The 18,552-nt window shown below is 35.6% G+C and overlaps 1 protein-coding gene across 1 annotated transcript; it reads left to right on the forward strand.

The window, feature by feature from the left end:
* The first annotated feature begins 2,463 nt into the window (after nucleotides 1-2,463).
* LOC103448133 (structural maintenance of chromosomes protein 3-like) lies at nucleotides 2,464-18,446 on the forward strand. The gene is made up of 30 exons (XM_008387377.4): nucleotides 2,464-2,749; nucleotides 3,427-3,464; nucleotides 3,587-3,662; nucleotides 4,371-4,409; nucleotides 4,535-4,602; nucleotides 4,707-4,778; nucleotides 6,544-6,623; nucleotides 6,737-6,815; nucleotides 6,944-7,061; nucleotides 7,138-7,313; nucleotides 8,188-8,433; nucleotides 8,565-8,686; nucleotides 9,493-9,637; nucleotides 10,562-10,734; nucleotides 10,807-10,906; nucleotides 11,631-11,767; nucleotides 11,914-12,115; nucleotides 12,953-13,040; nucleotides 13,141-13,290; nucleotides 14,158-14,309; nucleotides 14,402-14,593; nucleotides 14,688-14,871; nucleotides 14,958-15,028; nucleotides 15,098-15,249; nucleotides 15,622-15,790; nucleotides 15,901-16,047; nucleotides 16,428-16,523; nucleotides 16,987-17,161; nucleotides 17,733-17,925; nucleotides 18,168-18,446. The coding sequence occupies exons 2-29, from the start codon at nucleotides 3,450-3,452 to the stop codon at nucleotides 17,921-17,923; spliced, it is 3,615 nt and encodes a 1,204-aa protein (XP_008385599.2). The 5' UTR covers nucleotides 2,464-2,749; nucleotides 3,427-3,449; the 3' UTR covers nucleotides 17,924-17,925; nucleotides 18,168-18,446.
* Nucleotides 18,447-18,552: the final 106 nt, after the last annotated feature.

The raw sequence follows: 18,552 nt of genomic DNA on the forward strand, positions 1-18,552 counted from the left end.
CATCCACGTTTTTTTTTCTTTTTTCTTTCTTTTCTTTTCTTCTTCCTTCTTCTTCTTTTTCTTCCTCCGACTGCAACTTTCTTTTTTTTCTTCTTCCTTCTCCTTCCTTCTCCTTCTTCCTTCCTTCCTCCTTCCTTTCCCTTTCTTCCCCTTCTTCCTTCTTCTTCCTTCTCATTCTCCTTCTTCTTCCTCCGAAATTTGGGGAAGTTTGTTTTTTTTTTTTTTTTCTTTCTTCTTCTTCCTCCTTCTTCCTTCCCCTTCTTCCTTCTTCTTCTTCTTCTTCTTCTTCTTCTTCTTCTTCTTCCTCCGAAATCTGGGGAAGTTTGTTTTTTTTTTTTCTTTCTTTCTTCTTCTTCCTCCTTCTTCCTTCTTCCTCTTCTTCTTCCTCCAACTGCAATTTTTTCTTCCTCCTTCTCCTTCTTCCTTCCCCTTCTTCCTCCTTCTTCTTCTTCTTCTTCCTCAAAAAATTAAAAAAAAAAAAACACTTTCATCTTCCCCCAAATTCGGAGGAAGAAGAAGAAGAACGAAGAAGGGGAAGGAAGAAGGAGAAGAAGGGGAAGGAAGAAGGAGAAGGAGGAAGAAAAAAAAAAACTGAATCTGGGCAGATTCGGAGGAAGAAGAAGAAGAAGAAGGAGGAAAGAGAAAGAAGAAGAAGAAGAAGAGAAAAAAAAAAAAAAAAAAAGCTTCCCCAGATTCGGGAAGAAGAAGGAGAATGAGAAGGAAGAAGAAGGAAGAAGGGGAAGAAAGGGAAGGAAGAAGGAGAAGGAAGAAGAAAAAAAAAAAAAAAAAAGTTACAGTCGGAGGAAGAAGAAGAAGAAGAAGAAGAAGAAGAAGAAGAAGAAGAAGAAGAAGAAGAAGAAGAAGAAGAAGAAGAAGAAGAAGAAGAAGAAGAAGAAGAAGAAAGAAGAAAAGAAACGAAAAGAAAAGAAAAAAAAAAAACGTGGATGACACGTGGCGCCCAGTCAGTGCGCCACGTCACAGTTAACGAAAAACTTAACAGTTTGACTAACGGATGTATGAGACTGTCCCAAAATTTACACTTTAGGTATGACTCTGAGACGAAAAAAACATGATGTACTAAATGTTGAAAACCACGAAACATGAGGGTAGTAAACAGTCTTTTACCCTAGTTTTATTATTCTATACATAAATTTAAAAAATTTAATTTTAATTAATTAATTTATTTTTATAGTATACTATAAGCAAATAGTAAGATTAAATTATAAAAACATTAAAATAAAAGTATCAAGTAATTTAAAAATACCAAACATGTTAAAAATTATATTAATTAATTTACAAGTGCGAAAAATGTGAAAAAATATGCAATGGCTCGTGATCGCATCCTCTACGTTATGAGTATGGGTACAACGTCATTTAAATTTAAAAACCATACAAACCCTTATGAATAATATTTTTAAGGGAGTTCAAAATAAATAAATTTCTTAATCATTAATGTACAATTCTAAAAAATTTGAAAGCATATGAAACATCCCACATCGCTCAGGGGAGTGGATCTTGTAAGCTTTATATGTATATTCCTATTTATACCTAGCACGAGGCATTTTGGGAGCTCACTGGCTTCAGGTTACATAGAAATTCCAAAGTTAAGCAAGTTCGCGCTAGAGCAATCCCATGATGAGTGACTCACTGGGAAGTTCTCGTGTGAATTCCCAGAAACAAAATCGTAAGGACATGGTTTGGGCCCAAAGCGGACAATATCATGCTGCGGTGGAGTCAAGCCCGGATGTGGTGGGGGTCCGGGCCGGGATGTGACACATATATAAACGTGCAAGGTTCCTCAACCCTTCATTTTCCATATCCTTGAACATTTGATATTTTATAGTAATGCACTAATGTTTTTTCATTAGGCTCTTATTTTGGAGTATATAATACTTGACAAACAAATGTTTTTTTTTAATATTTTGGAGTAATATTTATATGACAATGTGGTATGCATATACTAATTTAGTATTATGTTTTCTATTTTTTTTGGTCAAATTATGTTTTGCATTTTCATTATTTATTGATTTAAAAAAATATTTTCTTTAACAGGTAACGGGTCGGTTCATATTACTTGATAATATTACTGGTTGATTTTGGGTTGGGTCATATTATCCGTTTATTTTAACGGATGTTACATGACACGATCCGTTAAGAGATCGGATATGACATGAAAACGACATGAACACGAAAAATACGACACAAATACCAAGTCTAATTCTCCCATGCTGTGAAGATTATGACTTCTTTTTGGTACATTAAATGAAAGTAGCAATATATTAACTCAAAATACAATTTTATCAATGCATTTAATGGACGTATAATGAAAAAAATTATTTTTGAATTAGATTTGTTAACGGACTATATTATAAGAGTGTAAATTTAAATTACTTTACCACAAGGAGCATCTTCTGAATACTTTATAACCATATGAACTATTTATCCGTATCTCTCTGCCTTCTCATTCAAAAACAAAAATAAAAAATTGTTGAGAGACACACAAATGTGGGCGTATGGGTTGGGTTGACTTTCCATCTCGTCCGAGTTAACCCGCGCACAACAATTTCGCTAAAACGAAAAATAAAGAAAAAGCGGCGCATAATTTCATTTCACTTTGGGCAACAATTTTCATTTCATTTTTGCCGCCTTTTAATTTCTTCCCCCTCGATCTGTGATACAACTCACCGGTGGGCGCACACTGCTTAAACTGCGAAGCACACCGCAGGAACTGAATTGGCAACTTCAACCGGTAGGTCTCTCCTTCTTCTCCAAGCCTTGCCTTTCATTTTCGTAAATTCAGGAGCAGTATAGTTCCACAGTGCCTGAAATTTGAAACCCTAGAAGTAGAACTGATTCTGAGCTTCGAATTTTTGTTTTCGGTTTTCGCTGTTGATGCTAATTTAGTTTCATAGACTTCATATGGGTATAGCTAGGGTTTGAGTTCATAGAGAACTTGTTAGTCTCTCTCTCTCTCTCTCTCTCTCTCTCTCTCTCTCTCTCAAGCACGCTTGGGTAGAAATGGAGGTCCGACCCGAGATGCTTGCATTGAAATGCATATTTTCAATTTTTTAAGCAAAATTGTATGGGATGGGGCAAAGTAGTTCCACTGTGCCAATACAGCAGTGATTCTGTGAAGTATTATTATTTGAGTTTTAAGTTTGGAATAATAATTGTCGACTTTTGAAGCAATTGCTTCCCGTTTGTGTGAAAATTACTTCCAGAATGCTAATTGTGAAGCCACTAACTCAGGATTCCTTGGGTGTTTGCGTGTGTTTGTGTGCTTGTTTGTCAACGTCCCCCGTCGATTACTTTCCAGTAATAGTTGCTTAAGTTGCATTAGTATTCTGGTTTACGGCTTACAGGGAAATCCTTGAGTTGTTTACTTAGTATGGCTCACTTATATTTTTCTTTTACATTTCCTCAAAGGTTGCTGATCTGGTGATTTCAATATGTACATAAAGCAGGTGAGTTTTGGTTATAGGTGGATTATTGTTAACCTTGTTTGTTCCGAGTGATTTCTATTATTCCGTATTTAACTTTTGGAGATTTTCTAATATATTATTAATATGTGCCGTCCTGCAATTAGGTTATTATTGAAGGATTTAAGAGCTACAGAGAACAAGTTGCTACTGAGGCCTTCAGCCCAAAAGTTAATTGTGTTGGTAATTATATCTCCCTTTGTAATTGCATCTGATGAATTTTATGCTTTTTTTATTTTATTTTTATAAATTTAACTGATTGGATTAGCTTTGTAAAATGGATAATGTAATTCAAACATTCAAAGTATTGAATTATGAGGTGATGATGTCTCATATTTCCATTTTGTTTGGTTTGCATAGTGATAGACATCGGATAATGATGTGCTGAAGTATCTTATCTTGCTTCTTAAGGTGTGTGATGTAAAAAGGAGTTTTATGGTTGTCAAGGAATGTTTAGCTTGCTGAGCTCATGGTGTATATGGAGGGAAAGCAAGAATAGCCATTTTGAGAATCTTAAATTTCCAATCAGGGTCTTTAAGCATTCCATGCTGCAGAACCTATCCTTTTGGATAACATGAGCCCTTCTTTTTTATTTTTCCGATATACCTTTGTGCAGCTTCACGACATAAGATAAAATGTTGTGTACTAGAATTTTGAGGTCATTCAACCCAGATTGAAAAAACATTTGAGTCTTCAGTAGTTTTATTCATTTGTTACCTTTGCATTTCCTCTTGTAAAAGTATGCCTATACATATTGGAGATCTTCTCCTTGAAAATAAAAATGTCAATGGTACTTCTGTATCTGTATTTGCTTGTTTTTTAATTACGTTCTTCTTGCTTCTATATCTAATTCTGTGCTAATAAAATCCATTTCAATGATGTTTACTGCAGTTGGTGCCAATGGTTCTGGAAAGACGAACTTCTTCCATGGTAAGTATTAAGTCTGAGTGATTCTTGCAGTGGTTTTATTCCCTCAGCCAGTATTTATATGTTTCCTTTCAGAACTACTAACGTTGACTGATTTACATTTGTTGGATTCAAAATTTTTTATTTAGCGATCCGGTTTGTCCTAAGTGACCTTTTCCAAAACCTTCGGAGCGAGGATAGGCATGCTCTACTCCATGTAGGCTTCTCTGAACGTGTGTTTTTGTTTCAAGCTATTTTGTCAAACCAATTGCTTATTAAACAATTTTTATTTGCAATACATGCCTCGTCATGATTGACCAGGAAGGTGCAGGGCACCAAGTATTATCTGCGTTTGTGGAGATTGTCTTTGATAACGCTGACAATCGAATCCCGGTAATATATATTTATTGATCATATCTTGTTAGTTATTCTCTGTAACTTATAGTTCTCTTTTAATAAAGTTATGTTTCATTATCATACCAAATTTGTTAGTTTCTTCCTGGTGGTACCCCCTCCTTTTTATTTCCTAACAAGAATTGCATCCTCTTGCAGTTCCTGTCCTCGCTTTCCCTTCTCTATCTCTCTTGCTCAGTACACATATATGGAAAATTTACTACATGGTGCTCCTTCTAGCATTCAACCGAAATGTATCACTTTGAAAGTTAGTTATGACCGCAATAGGAATGAATGGAAAGAAACAAGCAGATTTTTTAGGACAACAAAGGCAGTAGAAGGGAGAATATGTGGGATAAAGTTCTGTTATGGTCATCTCTGTGGACTTCGGTTACTAAGGAATTTAGAGATTTGTCTTTTTCCGAAATTAGGGGTAACTGGAATGCGGCTATTAGTTAGTTTTGTGTTGTTTTTATAGTTTCTAAATGTCTGGGTGATGGTGCTTTTTATCTTGTTTTGTTTGTGCCTTTGTGGACTTCTTGTCCGCTTTTGTATTTGTATTGTTTCTTTGCAATAAAAATTTGTTTCTTCTTAAAAAAAAGTTAGTTATGAGTTTTTTGACATATACGTTTGTGTGCAACACACCTTTTTCCCCGCTTGGTGCAGGGGTTGTGCGAAGATGACCACAATAGGAATGAACCATAATGTTTTGGCTTGCGACATTTAGAAAAAGTATATATAAATCAAGTTTGGAGTGTGTTTTAGAGGGACAAAGCGACTAGGGCTTGCTCTCCCTTGTCTGTTAAGTTTCAGTCTTCGTTGATGCTATTATGGAAAAGACCTCTATTTTGTCAAAGTTTGGAACTGTAGCAGTATTATGTCTCTACCTTGAGAAAGGTTTATCTACAACAACCAAAAAGCCTTATCTCACTAAGTGGGGTTGGCTGTTGAGAAAGGTTTATCTGAGGGGAAAAAAATCTTGTCTGTAATAGAGGCATTGATTGGAAAGCTGCAATTAGTTAGCTCTATGGATTGATTGGAAAGATCTATCTTTTCAATTAATTGGCTTGATTGGAAAGCTGCAATAATACATGAACCATGTGTGGTCTGCCAACATTGTGACTACCCCCAAAGTTAGGGTGATTTTATTTAAATTTGGGTAGGAATCGAAAATGATTTTTAATTTTTAGTGTATGGAACCATAAGCTCTTTTCCTTGGTTATGCTTTGTCATTGGATTGCTAAAATTATGGAGGACATATAGTTGGCCTTGTAATTTTCTTTTTGTTGTATTTTCCCCTTATCTTTTTGCTAATGTGTTGCTGTACACTCATAGTGTAGTGTCGATGTTGTAAGTTTCATGTTTTGTTTCCGAAGTGGACTCCTTGTTCACTATTTTATGCATTTTTTTATCTCTGGAGAGCTTTGTTTCTCATAAAAAGTTAGGTGATTAAACCAATTGTTTGACTTATCGTTCATACTTGAGAAGGCAAATATCAAATTTGCTCATCGAGTATTCTAAGCCTTGTATCTTGATACGTAAAATTGCTCCAACTTTGGTATGTTTCAAATCACCTCTGTTTTCAGTTGATGTTTATGTTTGTCCAAGTACACACATGCACAAGTAGGGATATTGCGTGTGTTGATTATTGTTCATTTTCACAGCTTCAGCTTACTTCACCTCTTTAACACCACCAATTGAGGCATTTACCTTGCCTTCTTTTATGGGTTATATCTCTTTCAACTTTTGCACCACTTCTTGATAGGTTGATAAGGAGGAAGTGCGCTTGCGAAGAACCATTGGTTTGAAGAAGGATGAGTATTTCTTGGATGGAAAGCATATCACGTGAGTGCATATATTTTTGGGAAAATGTTAATGTGCTGTGTATTACGGGGGTTTTATTATTAGATCCTCTCCCATTGTTTCTGTTGAATGAAGCATGATAACACTAATTTCAGGAAAACGGAGGTTATGAATTTACTGGAAAGTGCTGGGTTCTCTCGCTCCAATCCCTATTATGTTGTGCAGCAAGGAAAGGTATGATTTTCTACTTGTTTGGACATCTTATTTTTACCTGACAAGGTTCATTGTTATATAATATATATTAAGAATAGTTGAGATTGATGCACTTTTTTTTTAATTACATTTTGTTCACTCTATCATAGATAGCATCCTTGACACTGATGAAAGACTCTGAACGGCTGGATTTGCTGAAGGAAATTGGTGGTACTCGAGTGTATGAGGAGAGGCGCCGAGAAAGTTTGAAAATTATGCAGGAAACTGGCAAGTCATTATTGAATTATTTGTTTACGGTTATTATATATACTTTCTTACAAGCTCTTCTCTTTTTGTTAATCAGGAAACAAAATAAAACAGATAGTTCAAGTTGTTCAGTACTTGGATGAGAGATTAAAGGAGTTGGATGAAGAGAAAGAGGAACTAAGACAGTATCAGCAATTTGACAAGCAGCGGAAATCTTTAGAATACACTATTTATGACAAGGAACTTCAGGATGCTCGCCAAAAGTTGGCAGAGGTTAGTCGATGTTAGATGCTAGGCCATATAAAAGGTTTGCATAGTTTTTTTTTCTCATTGCTCTTGAGAAGTGTTATTTATTTATTTATTTTGAAAAGAAAGAAATTTATTAAAATTCGAAGCAATTACAAAGTGTGACTGAGGTGTGCACAATTTAAAAATGGAGCCTATAGTACAGAATCAGACCTCTCAAATAGAGCTAAGTTACAAAAACCTCCAAACTTGAAACCCAAACTCATTTCAGATGCATCATTATAGAAAAGTGAGAATAAACCCTATACTCATTTGAAACTGACACCCAAAGAGCTGCCAAGTATCTAACTCGGTCCCCCTTTTTGTCTACTTCTGCACCCTTGAATCAATGTTAACTCTACCGCCTCCGAATTAAAAATTCCTTCCAATTACCAATTTTAAAGCTGCCTTTTCCACCTTCTCCACCACTGGATCTCAAAACTCTGCTCTTGGCCTGCCCCCAAGTGGTTATGGAATCATATTTAGGTAGCATATGCAATTGTCATTACATATATTGTTGTAACTTGTGGACATGTTTGATGTTCAGTGCATGTCTGAATAATAAATAGCTCTCTTTGAAGTGTTTGTGCTACTCAATGATAAATCTCACTCTACATCTTTAAAGTGATGAACAATGGTGTTATGGTAACCATTCCGTTTAGAAAGTTCGAATGGTAAAAAACTCCAGTTTTGATTATAAAAAAAGTAATCTAAAATTGAAGAGCCAAAATAACAATGTCCCATATATATATATATATATAGACACACATCTTGTGTCCTAACTCTCTTTCTGATCTGACTGCAGAAACATGCGCATTGCTGACCTTTATGCCTAAACATATACTTTTTCCCCTTGATTCAGGTAGAAGATGCTAGAAATAAGGTTTCTGAAACTTCAACAAAGATGTATAATACCGTGCTGGATGCCCATGAAAAGTCTAAGGAACTGGACAAGATTTTGAAGGATCTGACAAAAGAGCTTCAAACTTTAGATAAGGAAAAAGAAGCAATAGAAAAGCGAAGGACAGAAGCAATAAAGAAGCGCACAGAGCTTCAGCTTGATGTCAACGATTTGGAGGAGAAGAAAACTGGAAATACCCGTGCCAAAGTAAATATTCAAATTGTGTTACCTGCATTGTTTTTATTAATTTTTTATTTTGTATTTTTGCATCAGTTTTCTTCTTTCTAGTCATAGGAGGGACATGATTGATGCATTTGTTGATCTTTACATGCTTCCAGGAAGATGCTATGAAACAGCTGCAGAGTCTGCAGAAAGAAATTAAGGATTCAGAGGAAGAACTTAAGAAAATAAATCCTCTGTATGATAATCAAGTCAAGATGGAAATGGAGATAACAAAAGGGTATGTTGATATAATATTAGATAATCTTCTTATTTCTATCCCAGTTACAATACATAATTTAATTCTAGTCATGAGAAAATATTGATTTTTCTTTTGATTGGTGGAAAAAAATAAGTAGAGGAGGATTATGTCGACTAATTAATAAATCATAATATGTCTTGTAGATGTTTAATAAATCTCCATTTTTCTGATGAATCTTTTTGAAACAGCATCTATTATACTTACAACAAACAAGGAGTTACTTAACATTCATGTGCAGCTTAAGCTCATATACAAAAATCAATTTGTTCATCTAGTCTTTATGTTTTGGACAAATTGTTTTCCTTGCACACTAAAACAATGCCCTTATTACGTCTGCTCACTACGCAGTGATGATAGGCTATTAAGTTTAATTTGGCCCAGGTAACATTATAAAACAGTTTCAAGTCTAGTAGAAAGTTAAGTGTAAAGAGGAGCGATTGGAACTTGCTGATTAGGAATAGGCCTCGTTTGGGTAACCCGTGCCTGGTGGTGGTGATTCCCTCTTGAGCAGGATTTATAGTGGTTCTGTTATTCAAATTTCAAAGTTTGGTTTGCAGTCTAGAGGGTAACATTTTAGGATTGTGAGTCAGGTAAGTTTCATAGTCCTTGGGAAATTCATTTCTCAGGATTTTCGTCTTCCGCTGTAGCATACATCAAAGATAATCTGAGTTTTATAAATTATAGAAAAGTAAGTCTGTTTAAATACTGGAATATATTTCGACCTTTGAGAAGTCTTGGCATATGTGCTAGTATATTATCTCACAATTGGTTCTTTTGGAATATAGAATAATGGAACGCGAGAAGCAGCTTAGCATACTGTACCAAAAACAAGGCCGTGCCACCCAGTTTTCAAGTAAAGCTGCTCGCGACAAATGGCTCCAAAAGGAAATTGATGATCTTGAGCGAGTTCTTTCTTCAAATTTGGCACAGGTATGGTCGTTTCTGTTTCAAGTGTATATTTAAAGGGCTCAAAAGGAAATTGATGGTCTTGAACTGTTCTTCTTCAAACTTGGCACATGAATATTTAAATGGTTTCTTTTTTAAGCGTATATTGTACCTTCTATGTCATATCAGGGCGTAGTTGAAGTACTTCATAAGTCCATATGGTACTTTAGTTTTTTTTCTTAATTCCAACTACTTGAAGTAGAACTGTATGCAGGTTAGTTTTCCATTTTCCCCCAATGATTGTTTCTTTAATTTTTATGTAGATTCGTATACATATGGATTCAATTAATATCCTCTTTTCTTGGATTCAAATATTTCACCTTGTTGACCAAAATAAAATTATTTCACTTTGAATTCACGTCATTTCTGAAAACTTTCTTTGAATTAGACGTATTTGAAAAGAGAGAGAGGTAGATGGCACACTGCGTAAGACTGAATAAATGAAAGTGAGCCTACCTCCTTTACATTGAAACACTTTTTTTAACCTTCCAACCGCTTCTCTATTTTCTCCACAATTAAATCCCAGAAATCATCTGCATGTGGATTGCACATAGCAGAATGCCCAAATATTTCACAGGTCAACTGACCATCCTAACACTAAGGCATTTCTGTTTTTTGTTAATCTCGCTCATTCATTTTTGTGTTGCTAAGGATCCTATGGGGTGGTTTGGGTGGTTTTATTGTTGCTCTGGGGTTATGTTGTATGATTCGCTGTTCTGCTCAGTTTAGACTGCCTTGGTTGGGCGTTTAGTCTTGTGGCTTTTGGTTCACTTTTGATTCGGCATGTGACTTGACATTCCTCCTGCTACACCTTATGTCCTTAGTTCTTAATATTCTAGTCATTCATAACATTTATAAACTATGTATAAAGTTTTATTTTAATCTATTTTTTGCTTTTGTATGTTCCAGGAGCAAAAACTTAAGGTTGAAATTGCACGGCTTGATGCTGAGTTGAGCGACCGGGATGTCTACATTGAGTCTCGAAGAACTGAGATTGCTACTATTGAATCTCTCATCTCTCAGTCACATGATGGGTTCAATCATCACAAGACACAGAGGGACAAGCTGCAGGACGAACGCAAGTATGAGTCTTTTGAACTTAATATTATATGAATTTGTTACAATTATTCCAATATGAAAATATTTTTTGTTAGGTCCCTGTGGAGGAAAGAAACTGAACTTTCTGCTGAAATTGAGAAGCTGAGAGCAGAAGTTGAAAAGGCTGAAAAGAGCCTTGATCATGCAACTCCGGGTGTGAGTAATTGCTTTCTTTACCTTTTGTAACTTATGCTATGCTAAACATGGCTGTCATTTGTGTGAAACTTAGAGTGATTGAATTATTATTATTATAAACGTCGATAGATATGTAAATATAAAAATGTATAAAATTTCATATATACAATATTATATTCTCAGGGATCACAAAGCAAATCTTGTGAGGGATCAGAACACAAACTAAAATATACAATATTATATATGTATATATTTGCGCTGATTTACTGAAAACTATTTTTGTATTTAAATGAAGTTGCAAACACAGTGCTTATCTAATAAAGCATCAATATTCCTAGCTTACAATTTGGGGGTTTGATGCTAGAACTTTTTTCAAAACCTCGTGGATCTTTGAGATATAATGACTTTGAACTTCCAAAGCCTTGAAAGGTTATTTGGTTGGAAAAGAGTGCAAAAAAAAAAAAAAAAAAATCCAACTTATTTTTCTCTGTCAATAACTGCAGAAAAGAATTAGTATTTATTGTTTGCATTATGATTCCACTTTTCTGTTTTGTTGTGTTGTGTTGTGATTATGTATTTTATTATGATTGTAACTTATCTATTGGTGCATCTTCAAATTATGAGTTTTTTTCTTTTTTGTTCTTTCTTTTCCATGTTTAAGAATAGTTGTATATTCAAGATCTTTAGGCAGTACTATATGTAACATTTCACCTTTCCTCTCTGTTTTTATGTCTAATACTTTCAGGATGTGAGGAGAGGGCTAAATTCTGTTCGTAAGATTTGCAGAGAGTATAACATTTGTGGGGTATTTGGTCCTATCATTGAGTTGCTTGATTGTGATGAAAAGTTTTTTACTGCCGTTGAAGTAACTGCTGGGAACAGGTACTCAAAGTTTCATAAGGGTTCTACCCCCATTCTTTTAGGTGTTCCCACATTTACCAAATGGTGTTATGATCTGTTAGCTACTGCCTTTATTGTTTCTTTGCACTTTTAGTTCTATTAATTGATTTTCGGTTCTTTCTGAACAGCTTGTTTCACGTTGTGGTTGAAAATGACGAAATATCAACCCAGATAATTAGGCACCTTAATTCATTGAAAGGTGGACGTGTTACGTTTATCCCCCTCAATAGGGTGAAGGCTCCACGGGTTACTTATCCACAGAATTCAGATGTGGTTCCTCTGTTAAAGAAATTAAAATTTGCTCCGAACTATACCCCGGCATTTTCCCAGGTTAGGTTTTACCTGAGTTATCTATCTTAGATATCATTGGTTATTGGGTCAATGTCAGATTCATGATATCATTTTGGTAGTTGAGCTCTGTTGGTCAAAACCTTGGTTGTAACTGATTTTGCAATTATTGCATCAAAAGTGGACCTTTTTTTGTTTGTGTTGTTTTTGTATACATACATGCATATATACATATTTATTATTTATATATATCTTCTATCTTAAGTTGGGGATCACTTTTATTTTACTCCAGTAGAACCATTGTGTTACTCACAAAAAGCGGGCAAAAGAAACCCCATTGTACACGAAGTACAGATTTACAAATGGAGTGTAATAAACTCTAATACCAACAACTAACTATATGTCTAACATGAAACTACTCAAAAGGAGGACTAAAATCTTAATTACTTAATTGCATAACAGTAATGGTTCATTTGATTATGCATACGGAATAAACTTGGAACTCACCTATGCTTGGGATTTATGCAAATGACACATTGATTTACTTGTCTGGGTTCAAAAACATGGCAAGTAAATATTTAATTGCAAAATTGCAGTGGTGCATTTGTATGTAATGCTCTCTTCATAGAGTGAATGATGAAAACATGATTGACATTGAACCTAGATATAGGGAATGTGCAGTAAATCAGTATCATGTTGATATGGATACAACTTTGAAAATTCATTGGTATACCTTCTTAAGTTGGTTCACTTTAGGATTATGTGTTCTCTACTAGGTATGGTGGTTTCTGTATGTTCATATTGTATTTTAGCATTCTTGAATTAATACTTCTAACAATGTTGAGAATGACCTGTCATCATTATATGTTCTTAACTTAGGTATTTGCAAGAACAGTTGTTTGTCGAGACCTGGATGTGGCTACAAGGGTTGCTCGTAATGATGGTCTAGACTGCATTACTTTGGAAGGTTTAGATAGAGATCAAGACTTACTCTTGCGTTATTTGTTGTAGAGTTTTATATTTATTAGTTTTAATGCCTTGACAAGTCACCATTTATTCTCTAACAGGTGACCAAGTCAGCAAGAAGGGGGGTATGACGGGAGGATTTTATGACCATAGACGATCAAAATTGAAGTTTATGCATATAATCATGCAGAATACAAAATCTATAAACATGAAGGAAGAAGAGCTGGAGAAAGTGAAGAAAATGCTTGAAGATATCCTTATGGAAAATGATTTCATATACATGCAGAGCAGTAGTTTTTTTTGCTATAACTTTAATTTACTTTCACTATAAAAAAAAAGGTTTTCTGGCTACCTAATTGCAAGGGTGAAATGAAAACACCTTGATTGAAAATAGAAGTTTGCTGCTGACATGGGTTTTGTTAATATTTAGATAAAGAGGTAAACCTTGGATTCTTTAATCTTGTCAGCTTGAGTGATTTGCTATCATATGCACTTCATAAGCTGAGCATTGGTTTGACACAAATGGTTTTAATCACTTTCCGCCAGAACTTCTGTTCTTGTTTTCTGGAAATTTTGATAAATCCAATTTGAACTGATTGATTATAACAAGAAATTCCTAAATGGATTTGACTGAGTCGGGTCAAGTATGTTAATTGGTGTGACGCCCTTGAATCTGTACAGCCCCCTATCTGGTTACTAAAGCCAACGAAAAATCTGATGAAAGATAATCACAGGCCCCCGCCTGAGTTTTAATGTTACTGTCTTAACTACCTAAATAGGAGAAAGGTATGAAAAGGAAATTGAATAAAAATGACCAGTATCAAGCAGGTAATCCTTTTGTGCGTCATTGTCTAAATATTTTTTGAGCATTCCAGTTAGTTTGATATATTTAGATTGGGTAGGTGTTTTGTTTTTAGAGTGGGATGTTGTTTGTTTATATTCCTTTGATTTTTGTTCTTTTCATTTACCCTGTTTTTGTTGTTGACTTTTCCTATTGGTTTTGGGTTGCTTTTGTGGACTGCTGGTTCACCTGATTGTACTTCTCATTTCTCTCTTGGTGATATACTCTCTATGTCTATCCGAAAAATATAGCCTTGTTTTTACTAAATTTACCTCACAGATAGACAGGAGTATTACAGAACTCGTAACTGAACAGCAGAAAATTGATGCTAAGCGGGCCCATGACAAATCAGAACTGGAACAACTTAAGCAGGACATTGCTAATGCTAATAAGCAGAAGAATCTGATTTCCAAAGCCTGTGGGAATAAGGTATTTTTGGCATTTGAAATGACAACTTCCAGTGCCTGTAGGAGTTTCAATTATCTGTTGTGTGTGCTTATATTCTTCCCTCTTGACCGTAGAAAAAATCACTGGCTGATGTGGAGACTCAAATTACTCAGCTTAGAGCCAGTATGGCCATGAAGAGAGCTGAAATGGGCACAGATCTCATTGATCATTTATCTCCAGATGAGAAGGATCTTCTTTCAAGATTAAACCCCGAAATAGCAGATCTTAAAGAGAAGCTTATTTCATGCAAGACAGATCGTTTTGAGGTTATTCAAATATAGTTGATTAGTATTTAGAGTATTACTGTGTAACTGTGTCCTTATGTGCATATCTCCTTCTACTCCTCATGTGCATATATAGACTGAAACAAGAAAGGCTGAGCTGGAAACTAATTTAACCACAAACCTTGAGAGGCGGAGGCAAGAACTAGAAGCCATAATATCTTCTGTGGAGACTGAGAATTATAATGGTGAAGCTGAAATTAAGATGCAGGAACTTAATGATGCTGAATTATTGGTTAAAGATGCAACAGAGCAGCTCAAAAGTGAGGCATTGATCTACTGTTTTTGAAATGCCCATTCTGAAGTTCTGAGTTTTGTTCTGTGTTTTAACTACACTTTTGTTCATCAGGAGTTTCTGAAAGTATAGATAGCCAGTCAAAGCAGCTCAAGAGAATTAAAGATGAAAAGACTGCGTTAAAGGTAAGGTGGTTATATTATTAGATTCTAAATGCGTGTTGCTGCTGCTAAGATGACTACTTGTGGATGCAGACTTTGGAAGACAAGTATGAGAGGACACTTCAGGATGAAGCCAAAGAGTTAGAGCAACTGTTGAGTAAAAGAAATGTGTTTCTTGCAAAACAAGAAGAATACTCAAAGAAAATCAGGGAATTGGGTCCATTGTCATCGGATGCTTTTGAAGCGTATTGCTCCATACTTGAATTATTTTACGGAATAATTAATGTCAATATTATGTACACAATATTGTGATCTTGTTTAGGTCCAAATTCTCATAATCTATTTGGGTACTATCTAGGTTTTCTATTTGATGAAATCATTTGCACCTTGAGATCTTTTACCACTTCTCCTGCCAAGATTTGAATCTAAGAACAACTGTTTCCCACCTGCCGTGTTACTTGAGCTCGAGTCCTATTTAGTTAGTAATTCAACCTGTGTGATGACAGTCAATCATTGATGCATGCATTGGCTAGATTCTTATTTATTTGTTCTTACGTCGAGATGCAACACCGTTGGTAGGTTCGTATTTATTTGTTCTCTTCTGCTTGAAATGGTAGGTATAAGCGAAGGGGCATCAAAGATTTGCATAAAGCGCTGCATAGATGCAATGAACAACTGCAACAGTTTAGTCATGTCAACAAGAAAGCACTTGATCAGTACGTAAATTTTACTGAGCAACGAGAAGAGCTCCAGAAGAGGCAAGCTGAGCTGAAAGCGGGTGATCAGGTATCAATTCACTGTCAGATCTCTTGTATTGAGTTAGTTTTTTCTTTTAAAGATTGGCTAAAATTAGGTAGTCTTGCCATTTATTTATTTGTTTATTTCAAATTTTGCAGAAAATTGATGAACTTATAAAGGTTTTGGATCAAAGGAAAGATGAATCAATAGAACGTACTTTTAAAGGTGTTGCTAGGCACTTCCGAGAAGTTTTCTCAGAACTTGTGCAAGGTGGCCATGGGCACCTTGTTATGATGAAGAAAAAGGTTTATTGCTGAACTTGAACTCTTCAGTTTTTCCTCTTTGGAGTCAATCCTGATATGCGTGGACATAGCTTGATGCTTTGCGTTTATTGGTTCATTATCAACTGAAAGAATGTACCATTACTGCATCTCTGTTAGCTGAGGGGCCAGAGATGCTCGACACTCTGTCCCATCTAAATGTTCTTTCAGAAAAAATGCAGTTTCTTTCTCCATTAAATAGATAATTAAAAATGGTTTCTATTTCTGGATTTGTCGTCAAAAGAGCCTAGACATAACTAGATTGGCTTAAGTATGTAGGATTGTCTTCTTGAATGTTGCCTTCATTTTAGACAATTAGTAAAAATTCTAATGATCCTACCTGAATATGGGTATTAAATCTGCAGGATGGTCACCATGATGATGATGATCAGGATGAGGATGGACCACGTGATGCGGATTTGGAGGGAAGAGTTGAGAAATATATTGGTGTAAAAGTGAAGGCACGTATTTTCTGTTGTACTTTTTACTAAAAAGTTAAACTGAGAGCTAATAATTATTTGTGATTGAGAGCTAACAAATATTTGTGATATTAAGTGGCGAGCAACCCCATGGGGTTAGTCCTGTGGTAGGACTGGTCGAATAAGTGCCCCAGAAAGCATAGGTCTCAAGTTGGATTAGCCACTGATGTGTATACTCTTGTGGGGCCACCTCCCATTGTTTGTCCCACCCATTTGGTTTGCGGGTCTGCATGTGCCCTTGGGATCTGTGGGTCAGAGATTTAGATACCTTAAATTATAATTGATTTGGCAAAATTATATACTCCCTCTGTGAGACTGGGAATTGAATCCAGCCTCAGGTACAAAGTTGTTCAAATTGAAAAGAATAGAAAAAAAAAATAGATGTAATAGCGTTTTCATTAAGGTTGTATTTATTTTTAAATTCGTTTTTTTTTTCTTTTGGCAGGTTTCTTTCACTGGACAAGGGGAGACTCAGTCCATGAAGCAGTTGTCTGGGGGTCAGAAAACTGTTGTTGCGCTAACGCTTATTTTTGCCATCCAGCGATGTGATCCTGCGCCATTTTATCTTTTTGATGAAATAGATGCAGCACTTGATCCTCAGTACAGAACCGCTGTTGGAAGTATCCTTTATATTGTATTTTGTTTTCTGTTTTTCTTTCTGCTCGAATGAAAGCGTTTTCACCAGGCGTTCAAATATTATGTTCATTTGTCAGCCAACAGGTTCCTAGATCTCCTAAAGTAACTTTGCATGCTTGTTTTATTAGGGACACAGATTGTAGGTTCTGATGTCCTACACGCCAATGGAGCAAAAGTTGGTTAAGGGATGAATGACTAATTATATGTCCCCTCTTCTAGTTCTACCAATAGCTTTGATCATTCTTTCCGACTCCCTTAGATCAAAAGTTGGTTAAGCTGCCACATGTAGATAACCTAGAGATGGAAAGAAAGCCGCCTTAAATTTCTTTTAATTAACGGATTGATTTATCTGTGACCATGATAAAACCCTAGAAAAACAAAACCAAAGCAAGAATACTAGGTGATACAGATCTTAAAGCTATCCTGTAGCAGGAATCGAGTCACAAGGGTAGACATGGAAAATACTAGTACGGCCTCTTACTAAGCATTTCCTTTTGACATTTCTATGTTGGAAGTTTCACTTGCCATACAACTTCCTTAATTACCTGTTGATAGATATGATCCGACGCCTGGCAGACATGGCAAACACTCAATTTATAACCACAACATTCCGGCCAGAGCTTGTGAAAGTATCTGACAAGATATATGCTGTTGAACATAAAAACAGGGTGAGCCGTGTCAATGTTGTATCAAAGGATGATGCATTGGATTTCATCGAGCGCGACCAGTCTCACAATGCGGAGTAAAGGTTAGAACAACTTTTGCATTTTCGTTTTAGTAGTATTCTTTTTTTTTTCATGAAGTTGATTAGGTTCTTTGGGGCAGAAGTTCCAGGTCATGATTTTTAAAACCAGACAATGGGCAAGGAAAAATGCCCTTGAGGAGTTTTTGTCATTGTAGATGAATGGCTGCAGGGTGATTATTTTACTGTTATATTACCAGCTTCGTTTTGGAATTGAACAATGTTTTTTTTTGTTTTGGTCCGTCCAGCGTGGTTCAATAACAGGAATGAAGGAGGAGCAGTCTGCATTTTGGTAAATTGACACACTGATAGAGGGAGATGTTGTACAAAGTGGGTTTGCTTCTGTATATGCTCAAGTCTAGATGCTGAAGAACCATTCGCTTCATCCATTGACAATTTCCGTGTAAGATTGTATTGCTCATAAGAACGAACCATTAGCACATAATACTTTTAATCCATAACATGGAATGCCACTATGAACCATGAGAATAAGTATATATGTATAATATTCAAGAATTTACGTCGTCTGCTGGTTTCGTTTTGTTTCCCTTTGGGAGGTCTACATAATGCTTAGTTGACGCGATGTGTTATTTTTCGGTCTCTGGTTCTTGCACAAGACAACTCAACTCTTAC

Source organism: Malus domestica, chromosome 11 (assembly GCF_042453785.1).
Source record: "Malus domestica chromosome 11, GDT2T_hap1".
NCBI lineage: Eukaryota > Viridiplantae > Streptophyta > Magnoliopsida > Rosales > Rosaceae > Malus > Malus domestica.